Source organism: Arachis stenosperma, chromosome 5 (assembly GCF_014773155.1).
Source record: "Arachis stenosperma cultivar V10309 chromosome 5, arast.V10309.gnm1.PFL2, whole genome shotgun sequence".
NCBI classification, from domain to species: Eukaryota; Viridiplantae; Streptophyta; class Magnoliopsida; order Fabales; family Fabaceae; genus Arachis; species Arachis stenosperma.
In genome coordinates, this window is record NC_080381.1 from 111,232,556 (window position 1) to 111,244,546 (window position 11,991).

At 40.3% G+C, this 11,991-nt stretch overlaps 2 protein-coding genes across 2 annotated transcripts; both read right to left on the minus strand.

Moving 5' to 3' along the window:
• Positions 1–1,976: 1,976 nt before the first annotated feature.
• LOC130981055 (uncharacterized) lies at positions 1,977–3,877 on the minus strand. The gene is made up of 3 exons (XM_057904694.1): positions 2,966–3,877; positions 2,291–2,882; positions 1,977–2,194 (listed from the first exon to the last, which is right to left on the minus strand). Exons 1-3 carry the CDS (start codon positions 3,875–3,877, stop codon positions 1,977–1,979), a joined length of 1,722 nt encoding a protein of 573 aa, XP_057760677.1.
• A 3,943-nt stretch (positions 3,878–7,820) lies between these two features.
• Positions 7,821–11,532, minus strand: LOC130981733 (beta-1,4-xylosyltransferase IRX14-like). Its single transcript, XM_057905390.1, has 3 exons — positions 10,438–11,532; positions 9,608–10,156; positions 7,821–8,451 (listed from the first exon to the last, which is right to left on the minus strand). The coding sequence occupies exons 1-3, from the start codon at positions 11,178–11,180 to the stop codon at positions 8,202–8,204; spliced, it is 1,542 nt and encodes a 513-aa protein (XP_057761373.1). The 5' UTR covers positions 11,181–11,532; the 3' UTR covers positions 7,821–8,201.
• Positions 11,533–11,991: the final 459 nt, after the last annotated feature.

An 11,991-nucleotide genomic window follows, 5' to 3' on the forward strand; every position in this document is an offset into this window, starting at 1 on the left:
GTTCAAGAATCATCATACTTTACTAGGAGAATCATTAACACTATCTGGATTCTGAGTTCCTAAAGAAGCCAATCATTCTGAATTACAAGGGATAGAGTGAGATGCCAAAACTGTTCAGAGGCAAAAAGTAAAAGCCCCGCTCATCTAATTAATACTGATCTTCACAGATGTTTTTGGAATTCATTGCATATTCTCTTCTTTTTATCTTATTTGATTTTCAGTTGCTTGAGGACAAGCAACAATTTAAGTTTGGTGTTGTGATGAGCGGATAATTTGTATACTTTTTGGCATTGTTTTTAGTATGTTTTTAGTATGATCTAGTTAGTTTTTAGTATATTTTTATTAGTTTTTAGTTAAAATTCACTTTTCTGGACTTTACTATGAGTTTGTGTGTTTTTCTGTGATTTCAGGTATTTTCTGGCTAAAATTGAGGGACCTGAGCAAAAATCTGATTCTGAGACTCAAAAGGACTGCAGATGCTGTTGGATTCTGACCTCCCTGCACTCGAAGTGGATTTTCTGGAGCTACAGAAGCCCAATTGGCGCGCTCTCAACGGCGTTGGAAAGTAGACATCCTGGGCTTTCCAGCAATATATAATAGTTCATACTTTGCCCAAGATTTGATGGCCCAAACCGGCGTTCAAAGTCACCTCAAGAAATCCCAGCGTTAAACGCTGAACTGGCACCCAAATGGGAGTTAAACGCCCAAACTGGCACCAAAGCTGGCGTTTAACTCCAAGAAGAGTCTCTACACGAAATTGCTTCATTGCTCAGCCCAAGCACACACCAAGTGGGCCCGGAAGAGGATTTTTATGTCATTTACTCATTTCTGTACACCCTAGGCTACTAGTTTCTTATAAGTAGGACCTTTTACTATTGTATGGGAATCTTTTGATCACTTTTAGATCTCTAGATCATCTTTGAACATTTTAGTTCTTAGATCATTGGGAGGCTGGCCATTCGGCCATGCCTAGACCTTATGCTTATGTATTTTCAACGGTGGAGTTTCTACACACCATAGATTAAGGTGTGGAGCTCTGCTGTACCTCGAGTATTAATGCAATTACTATTGTTCTTCCATTCAATTCCACTTGTTCTTTTACCAAGATATCACTTGTTCTTCAACATGATGAAGGTGATGATTGACGCTCATCACCATTCTCACCCATGAACAAGGTGACTGACAACCATTCTTGTTCTACAAGCATCTGAGGCTTAGTGAATATCTCTTGGATTCCTGATTGCACGATGCATGGTTGATCGCCTGACAACCGAGTGCTCACCTGACAAACGAGCCAGCCATTCCGTGAGATCAGAGTCTTCGTGGTATAGGCAAGAACTGATGGCAGCATTCAAGAGAATCCGGAAGGTCTAACCTTGTCTGTGGTATTCTGAGTAGGATTCAATGACTGAATGACTGTGACGTGCTTCAAACCTGTAACCTACTGGGCGTTAGTGACAGACGCAAAAGAGTTATTCTATTCCGGTAGGGGAGGGAACCGAACCAGTGATTGGCCATACTGTGACAGAGTATTGAGCATTAGCTTTCACTGCGAGGATGGGAGGTAGCTGCTGACAACAGTGAGACCCTATACGAGCTTGCCATGGAAAGGAGTAAGAAGGGTTGGATGAAGACAGTAGAAAAGCAGAGAGACGGAAGGGAAGGCATCTTCATGCGCTTATCTGAAGTTCCTACCAATGAGTTACATAAGTATCACTATCTTTATCTTTTATGTTATTTTCGTTCATCACCATATATATCTGAGTTTGCCTGACTAAGATTTACAAGATGACCATAGCTTGCTTCAATACTAACAATCTCCGTGGGATCGACCCTTACTCACGTAAGGTTTATTACTTGGACGACCCAGTGCACTTGCTGGTTAGTTGTGCGAAGTTGTGTAATGCCATGGTATTGAGCGCACCAAGTTTTTGGAGCCATTACCAGGGATTATGAGAGTTGTGAAAAAGTATAGTTCACAATTTCGCGCACCACCGGCCAATAGGCCTCTTGATGATGGGGGGTTCTGGTTGTGAGTATTCAGTTCGGGGCCAGAAATCTGCACTGGGGACTGGTTTGATGCAATGTGAGTAAGTCCTCTTTATGGATTCCATACACAACCAGGGGTGCACGTAATCTTCTGCCTTGTCACGCCTTTTCATTATAGCAGCAAGGGCATGTGTGCATGGCATTCCTACCCAAAAAATGTATTCAGGCTTAACTCAGAGTATAGAATAGGTAAATTACATGTGAAGAAACAGTTAACAACTATAGGTGAACAAACAATTACCAGTAAGTTGCCATCGATTGCAGGAGCATGTGTACTTAATCAGGTCCACATCAACCTTGACTCCTTTGCGGCTCACCTCAAACCTTTTTCTTTCATTATCTCCAACCCACTCTGCCACCCACTTTGTGCTAAGAGTCAGTAATTTTTCCAACCGTTTTTGCTGCACTGGTGCTAGTTTACCAGGGTGATTTTCCAAAACCCGCTTGTGGTTTACCATCCTCCTCATCAGGTAACACCTGATCTCTTCACACATAGTGAGGATTGGCTTGCAGCGATAGTTAACTATTTTGGCATTGAACACCTCACACATGTTGTTGGTGAGGTTATCAACTTTCGGGCCATGTGAAAAATAAGCCTTGACCCATGTCTCTGGCTCAAACTTGGAGAGGTATTCCCAAGCCCCCTGATTCACTGCCTTCAGCCCTTCCATACAGTCTTTGAACTCTGCAACTGTTGTGCATCTGGCACACTCCCAGACAACCTCTCTTATGTATAGATCTTTGAATCTATTAACGAAGTTCTTCCACATATGCATCACGCAGTTCCTGTGCCTGGCTTTTGGCATGACTTCCTTTAAGGCAGGGAGTAAACCCTGCATTGAACATGAGCAGCCATCATTTACAACTCAGCAAATATATAGTAAGTGTGCAAGAATGAACCAATCAAACATCAAACCTTTTGTTGATCTGAAATGAAGTTCCAGCCATGATTTATGTCGTCTCCTATGTCTGCCTGAAGGTTAGTGAGGAACCATTTCCAGGCATCCTTCGTCTCAGCCCTGACGACCCCATATGCAACCACATAAAATTGGTTGTTCGCGTCTTGGGCAACTGCTGATAAAAGCCACCCCATGTAGTATGTCTTGAGAAAGCATCCATCCAGGTGCAGCAAAGGCCTACACCCTTCCTTGAACCCTCGCTTACAGGCATCTAAGCATATGTATATCTTGTCGAAAACAGGGGGAGCTTCAGGAAGTGTCATAAGTTCCAGCCTTGCAGTAGATCCTGGATTAGAACTTAAAATCTGCTCACAATAATCCCTTGTCCTCTTGTATTGTTCCTTCTCGTTTCCCATAATCTTATCCCTGGCCTCAACCACTGCTCTATACACCATTTTAGGATGGAGAGCAAGAGAAAATTCCTCCCTTAGGAACTCAGTTGCCTCCCTAGTAGTCATGTGTGGTTGGGTAGCCATCCTCTTCACAATTTTCCTGCTGATCCAATGCTGGTCTGCTGCGTTACTCCCTAAATCCCTTGCACAACTATGCTCTGGCTGGTAGGTCTTAATTTGGTAACATTGCAGAGTTTTGTTGTAAGAAAGATGAACCAAGAAATTGTATTCTTCATCCTTGCAGCCCACTCTCACTCTCTCCCTATCATTTTTGATCCACTTTACCTCCCTACCTTCAGCAATGAATGAGTCCTTCACCACATCTTTAAACCGTTCAACACTTGCAAACCTCATCCCTAACTCAAATCTGCCCTGACCGTGAGCATAGTCATCGTCAAACTCTGGAAACTTGTGGCCTTCACCTTCATCATCGGAACCCATAGGTGTGTGCAAGTCCTCCGACTCATACTCAAACATGATTTCCTCAGGCTCTGTGGGGACTTCACTTACATAGTATCTCCATGCATTATCCACTCCTGGCCTATTACCACCACCTCCTCCATCACTAGGCCCAGCAGCAGACCCTAAACCAGCTTCACCAGCCGTCCCCTTTTTTCCCTAACCGCTATCTTCTCCAGTTGGATGCTCCCTTTTACCATCTTGCACCTTCTTTGTGAATTTCTTCTTGGGGGTTATCACCTTCTTTCTTGGCTCCCTTACTCTTTTCCTCTTGCCACCAACAGCCTCTTTACTACTCTCAGAATCACTTCCATCACTCTCCAACCCAGCTGGTGGAGGTTTATATAATACATCTTCGGTGCTCTCATACCCATCATCCGATGAAGAGGATGTCTTCAATTCCTTTAATATTTCATCCACATCCACTTCATCGTCACCATCCTTGCCAGCATCAAATACTTTCTTCGGAGCATCAATGGGGTGGTCAAAGTAAATGTGGACTCAAGACTCTGTTGGTACTTCACTAAGTTCTCCCGCATTGCATTGATCCCTGAGTCCCCGGTTAACTCGTTCAGCCCAGACTCAAGCAACGCACTTGTTCGATCATACCAGTATACTGCCTTGTAGGACTGGTATCCCAAACCCTTAAATAAAGTTACAAGGTCCCCAAAGTTCACAAAATCTAAGTCCATCTCCGGGAACCTCTCTTTTTTACCATTCTCATAAACAAGAACACCATCACTACCTCTCACGAAGCTACCACCGTGGTGAAAAACTGGCACCACAAAAACATCCACCATCTGAAAATTACCAACAAACAACTATGTGTGAGTACTACATTACATTGAAAATTTATTACAAAATCCCCCTTTGCCCTAACACAGTACCTCCTACGACTACTACTAGACACCATGCTCTAAAAACCATTTTTTGCCCTCATTACACCTCTGTTACATACATTGTCAACATGCACGCATGATCACTTCACCCTTACTACAAACTACAGAAATTTCAGGAGTAAGGAGGGCGATCTTACCTTGAAAGGAAGGCAGCGGTGCTAACCTCCACGGTAACCTTCTTTCTTGCCTCCGACCGCTCACTCACCGAACGCCGATTGCTCTTCCACGTAGTGCAATTTTTGGAGGGAGAAACAGGGGAGGGGTTTTGATCGTCTTCGTGTTATGTGTATTGCGTGGGTGAGTTGTGCTTAGTTTCGAAAGGTTGGGGAGAAACGGCTGCGTTTTGGGCTCTGGGGACATATTTGTCCTCTTTTACAAAGCCCAGCTGACGTGGCAACCCGTTAAGGCCAGGTCAGCGCCACGGAGCCACGTCACCGTTTTCCATCAACCTTAAACGGAGACACTCAAACGGAGGGGTCAAAATGTCTACTTTTTAACGGGGTCAAGGACATTTAAGTATTTCCTAATCCTCGGGGACGAAAATGTCCGCGATAACAAAGGTCAGGGACGAAATTGTCCTTTACTCAAAAATTTATTGATTGTTGATTGATTGAAAATTGTAAAGTAGGAAGGTAAAACTAAAGATAATATAAGATAAAGACTAAAATTATAATTGAATTTGTGTATTTGAATTTGTGGGATGTGAGACGTCTTTATTGTTATTATGGACTAAGATTAAAGAGTGGTTTAATACGTCCCTGTAAGTTGGAGGATAAAAGGTGTCAAGAACACTAAACTTATTTAGATTAAGATTTTTAAAAGAGAATTGCTAAGGAGCTAATGGTCTAAGTGTATAATGTGTATAATGGACTATTGAGTTACAAAATGAACATTATCTATACTATCCAAAATAATCCACATTATCCAAAATAATCATCCAAGTACGATAATAAAATCACTCATCCTAAAAGGGATCTAGAACTCTAATATCATGTCATGATACTACTCATTTCAAAATTTTTATATTATACAAATATTATATTGACTCTCTATACTTTCTCATTTTAAAATTGACGTGAAGCCATCTTAGAACTATCAGTTTCAGGTACACCTTAATACAATAAGTAAGATGTTGATCTAAAATGTTGGTTAATAACTTAATATTAATAAAAATGTTGGCCTAATATTTTTCATAGTTAAAACATTATTAATTAAACAATATTTTTGTGTGAATATTTTAATAGTATAATTTTAAAGATAAGACAAAAGCTAATAATGTTTAAGGCTAGTTTGTAGGTGTGGTTTTGAGCATTATGCTCATCAATGAATTTCAAGTTATCCTTGAAAATTTTAAATCTTTCATCTTTTCCTCCCAATCCATTATGTGTTTTTCGGTGCTTGATCAGCCACTCCTCGTAGATAGCCATGGCTTGGTCATCACTTCGCCAATGCAATTGGTCAAAAGCCAACGAGAGAGTGAACAAAAGGAAAAACATGGTGGATGTCACCATTACAGCAGCCATATCAAGAGGAAAGAATTGATAACTAGCTAGTTAAGCATTGAGACGATTTGGAGCTAGCCCAGGGAAAAGAGAAGGTTGGGATTACTTGGAAAATCAGGTAGAGCTGAACAATAGTTTTCTTGATGAAAAACGGTTAGAACTCTATTTTATTGGGATGAAAATGGCTTGCATATCATAAGGTTAAGTTGACCGGCTACTCAAAACACACATCAATAAATCACTTTTAGTGGCTTGGGTGAAATTTACATTTATTTTGGCTTTACTAATAGATTAAGTTGAAATGAGCAAATGGAAATATATATAAACAAAGTGCAAATCAAGGATCAACTCATACATATAATTGATAGAATTTTTTAAATAAACGTTTAAAATTAAAAACTTCATCCTAATATATGTTGGACTCATAGGGTTTGCGTGATATTTTGTTTATTGATGGTTTGGCCCATGAACTCGCTGCATCGTCTTGATTAGCCTGTTCTAGTTTTTTATTCATGGAGATCACCCATTCAGACTCTGCTGATTTCTCTTCATCTTCATTGATGCCAATCCGCAATGCTTCTGAAGGCTCCTGCTGAAGCTTGTGCTGCTCTGGAAACTCAGTTGATCCGGTACCTTCATTAGGAGAAGCTGGAATTCCAGATTCTAAGGTTTCTTTGAGCTTCAGGGTGATTAGGTAACAGCTCAAGAGATCTTTGCTGAACACAGCTACCATTTTCTTTCTAATAGTGACTTTCAATGCTTCCTTTACTTTGTGATGATTGGATAAAGATTCAGTTGTGAATCATAAAAATGAAGGCATTTCAAATCAAACTATGGTGTGAAAGGAGATAAACTAAACAGGTTTTTTTTCTTAACATGGTTTATGTAATTGACTTGAACTGATTGTGCAGCTCATATGGGACCCCTTTCAACCCAAATAAATAGCAGTAGTTAATGTTAAAATATATTAGGATTAAGTAATATTTATTAAAATTATTTAGTATATCTAAATATTTATTATAATATATTATGTTTTTATTATTTTGATTCTCTTAGGCTATGATTGGAAGAGAAACTAAGACTGAGTTATGTTGTATTATATTTAGTTTAAGATACATATGAAAATTAAGAGATAAATTTAAATTTTGAAAAATTAAATGACAATACTTAAAAAAAATATTATTAAAATTTCAATTTTTATTCAAAAATTTTCAATCACTTGCGTTTCTACTTTCTAGAAGTATTGAAGGTGAAAGGATTAAAATTTAAGTTTCAACTCACCAAACACAATACTAAATTTTAGTATATTATATCATCTTAGTTTCAACTCACCAAACACAATACTAAAAATATCCTTGTATATTATATCATCTTACACAATTTGAATATACACAAATATTTTTTTAAATAAACGTTTAAAATTAAAGACTTCTTCCTAATATATGTTGGACTCATAGGGTTTGCGTGATATTCTGTTTAGTTGGATCATGTGCCCCTCTAATCAGGAGTGGACTTTATTGTTGGGAGAAAAAAAAGAAAGAAAAACTATAGAAGACAAAGTGTATAATCCTATTGAGAAGAATATGTATTAACATGGAATAAAATTTGAATACAGGCTTCCTGCAAGACAGCAACTGCTGCAAAACTAATTCATGCGAACGGAATATATAGCACCCTCAACAAAAATAAGGAAACAAAAAAGAAAAGAAAAAATCACTTTGAAAGAAAAAAATTGGGTGAAATCAGACCGGAATGCACAGATGCTGGTCCACCATAAAAGTTACAAGGCCGATGTATGTATCCATTGTCCATTATAGGACATTGGCTTCTCCGTTTGGTTGAATTCAGATTCATTCTTGTTTCTGAAAGACCAGCATTCTATTCTCTTCTCTTCTTTATCCACAGGCCAGAAAATTCCTCAAATGTACTCTTATTAACATATCAGTTTTGTTGTTCAGAAACAGAAAGCGTAGATGCTTGCACACCTATCACTTTGGTGTCGTGCCTTCTCTTAGTTCTACTGCGCCTTGTTCTTGGCGTTTTCGTTTTTGTAGAATGCTTGTTTATCTGCTGGTCTTGCGTTTGAGTGCCAACTGACATTTTCTCATTAGATGGGAGCTCAGGAGGGGCATCTGGCCATGGAGTTCGCTTCGAGGGGACAGTGATGTCCAGAGGAGGGTCAATTATCCATCTGCATCAAATAGAGTTACCACATGATCAGCCAATAGGATCAATCATAGCATGCTTAAAGTTTTTACCTAACAATAGTACAAGCACTAAAATTGGGGTGAGATGGACCCCCAAAATAAACTAAATTGACTTTTAGACGAAACTTTAGGAAGTACAAACAGAAATACCACTTATTTGACTAATACTTCAGTATCCAAGGGAAGAGCATATTACGGAGCAAGAAACATAGCAGTCAGCAAAAGTTGACTTAATGAAGAAAAAGAAGTAAAGGGGAAAACATGGTGGGTGTGAAAAGTATGCACCACCTACTTGTTGCACAGGATGTCCTAAATAGAAGGTAAGGCTTAGAGATTAGATTGATGGTAGAATGAGTGAATGACCAAACATAATCTTGGGCATCTTCTTGAATGTAGAAAAATATTATGTAATGATGCAACATCCTAATACAAGCATCATGAAAAAACTATTAAATAATTGACTAGATAATCTGGTTGAAGTTTATAGCCATTAGACATAACCGAAAATTCCAACAAAAAAACAGAGGATGTCCCATTTGATAATACTTGGCCTTTCTTCTAGCAAATCCATCTAAATGCAGAAACTGACTTGACATGTAGTCTAAATTAAAATCACCAATTCTTGGAGAAAAAGTTCGGAGTGATGTTGTCCAATTCATTTTAATCAGGAAAACAATCAGAGACTATTGTTTCCTTGTACTATAAATTCTCCTTTCCCTTTGACCATTTTGGTTGTTTCAGGTCAGCCAAATATAAAGGGGAAGAATGTTTTGTATACAGTGAGTTTCTCAGATTCAGCTTTGCATGAGACTCTCTACAAGTCAGCACAATAGTATTCCTAGATGTTTTAACATAGACAATATTATATGGTTTCTGTAAAAATTCTGCCCCAGTTTAGCTACAGTTTGATTTACCCGGTGGGCTTTCCTTGACTCGATCTGACCAGGATCATCTTATCTATTGCTTCAAAAGAACTACTTACGTGGGGAAACTATGAATATCCTAGAAAATAAGTCTACATTGAATGATACCAATGGCCAATTTAAGTATACATCTATATTCCTAATAAGATTATCCCATGGATAGCATCAAACTTGAGAGAAAAAACGAAGTTTCTAAGTCAAAGAGAAGAGGACTTACTGAGCAGGGAATTTGCTGTCTGAGCGAGCTTCAACCCGCAACCACCAGAGCAAAACTTGGCGGCCACAATTCCCAAGTGGTTCTACCATGGAAGTGGTCTTGAGCAAGGACAATGGACTCTCTACCTCCTCTCCAGCCCCGTCCAACTCATCAAGATCCTTAACCCACTCTGGCTTGTCATCAACATCCTTCCATACCAATCTGGAATTCAACACAAATCCAGACCACTCTAGCTTCCTGGGCAGTACAGGTGCCCGGTCATCAATATAAACCGCACTTCTTCCTACATATCGCAACGAATTGAAGGTGTGCCACCCAACTAACTTATTGGTAGCATTACAAGCAGGACCTTGCACGGGCATTGGGGTGGATTCCTCCTCGCCCTCTCTTTGAATCGTAGCTGAAGAGTCAGTAGAATGAAGAAGTATCCCAACCGAAACAGCACCAATCCACTTCACATTTTGGATTTCATCAAATAGCTCCATACTATGCATATTACTATCATCAGCAAACATCACAACGCCATCCAGCTTCTGTTCCCTCACAATCCTGTTTGGTCACATGGCAACAAAATCAATCAAAACATTCCATTAAGGAATCACGCCATAATAATTATACCGTTTTCCACTGTATTAGGCACGACACAATACAAAGAAGTGGAAAAAATAGTAACGTTTCATCATTAATCCATAATCAAGTTTCCATAATAACAAAAGGAGAATGCTAGGGGGAGTCATTTTAGTTTTTTAAAAAAAAAGAATAACAGAAAGCAACTGGAATTTCGATCAATGAAAAACCAAAAAAGAATAAAGAGCTCAGAATTCACGCACCCCAAAGCATGAAGACGCATACGAGACTCCAATTTGTGTCTTCCCTCCCAAGAATTCGGCATTATTTGCCTAAACCCAACGTGGATAGTTCTGAGTCCCGATTTAGCAATGATGGAAGCAGTTTCGTTGGTGACGCCACCAGCCTCCACCACGATCCAAACCAGATCGTACGGCACCAGCATCAGAGAGTGCATAACGCCGGTCAGGTGAAGCTTCTGGAAAGTTCTGGCGTAGGTCGGGGTGACCGCGATCACAGTCCTAGGGTTCTTCACGCCGAACAGCGCCCTCTGCTCCCTCTGGACCCGCTCAAGTATCTGGTGAGCCTTCATTACTTCCACGGGATCCGGATGCGGCCACGGCCGGATTCGGATCCCGTGCCGCCCGACCACCACCCTGCTGGTGGAGCTCGCCACGACCGCCGTCATGTTCCCAGGGACGCTGTCGGCGGCACCGGTGACGGGAGTCGAGCGAACGTCGAGGTGAGAGGCGATTTCGGCTGCGCCGCGGAAGGGAGCGGTGTAGAGGTTGGTGGCGGAGGTGGAGAAGATGAAGAAGAAGACGAGACGGGAGAAGCGGAAGCCAAGGACGAGGCTGATAAGGCAGCATACGCCGTGGAGTACGAGCCAGAAGACCGCCGCCGGCGACTTTACTGAGCCATCAGCAGCGGAATCGAGCTGCGAGGATCCTCTGAAGCTGTTGCTCCGGCGGTTGAGGTAGCTCTGCTGCAACGCCGAGAGCTTCATTCTGTGTGTATATGTAAGCGCGCGTGTGTGGCACACACTCTCTGAAAGTCACGCGGATTCAAATCAAAGAGAGGATTGAAGTGATAGAAGGTTGTTGTTGGTGGCTAATGAGTTATTGAGTTGGGGATTTGGTTTTTGAAGGGGATGGAGGAGCAGGTTGGAGATGGTGGTGGTGGTGGCTTTTGCTTTAGGTTGCTGCTTGCTCCTTCCTCTCTCATTCAATCCTCCTTCATTTCTTTCGATTTACGAATAACTTCTTCTCTTTTTTTCAAAATTAAAAATGATTAATCACTCTAACCACTTTCCGCTTCCACAATTATTGAAATGTAAAATGAAAAAATGAAGAAAGGTAGACTCATTCTTCGCCCTCGTTGGTAATTGCTAGTAGTATTTGTATTACTGTTATGCTGGGGATAGCTAGCCACGTGTACGCGTGGACACGTTCTATTGGATACAGTAATATTTAGATTAGCAATTTGGTAATCCAGTCTTGTTAGTAGACTGAGAGTGACATATTAAGTCACACAGTAATTAGATTTTTTTTTTTTTTTTACCTTTTTTTAAGTTATCTGTATATATATTCAGCCTAATAAGCCGTCGGAGAAAAAGGTGTGTTAAAATCATTGAAAACTATAGCGGTTAATTACTTTAGATTGAAAAAATTAAGTCGTGTCTCTTAGGTAGCGTTTGTTTTGCAGTACTGGGACAGAGACTGAGAGACTGAGACACAATATCATGTTTATTGGTTCAAAGACTGGTACTAAAATTTTTGTCTCTGTCATTAAAATTTCAGTATTTCAGTGCCTCCAAA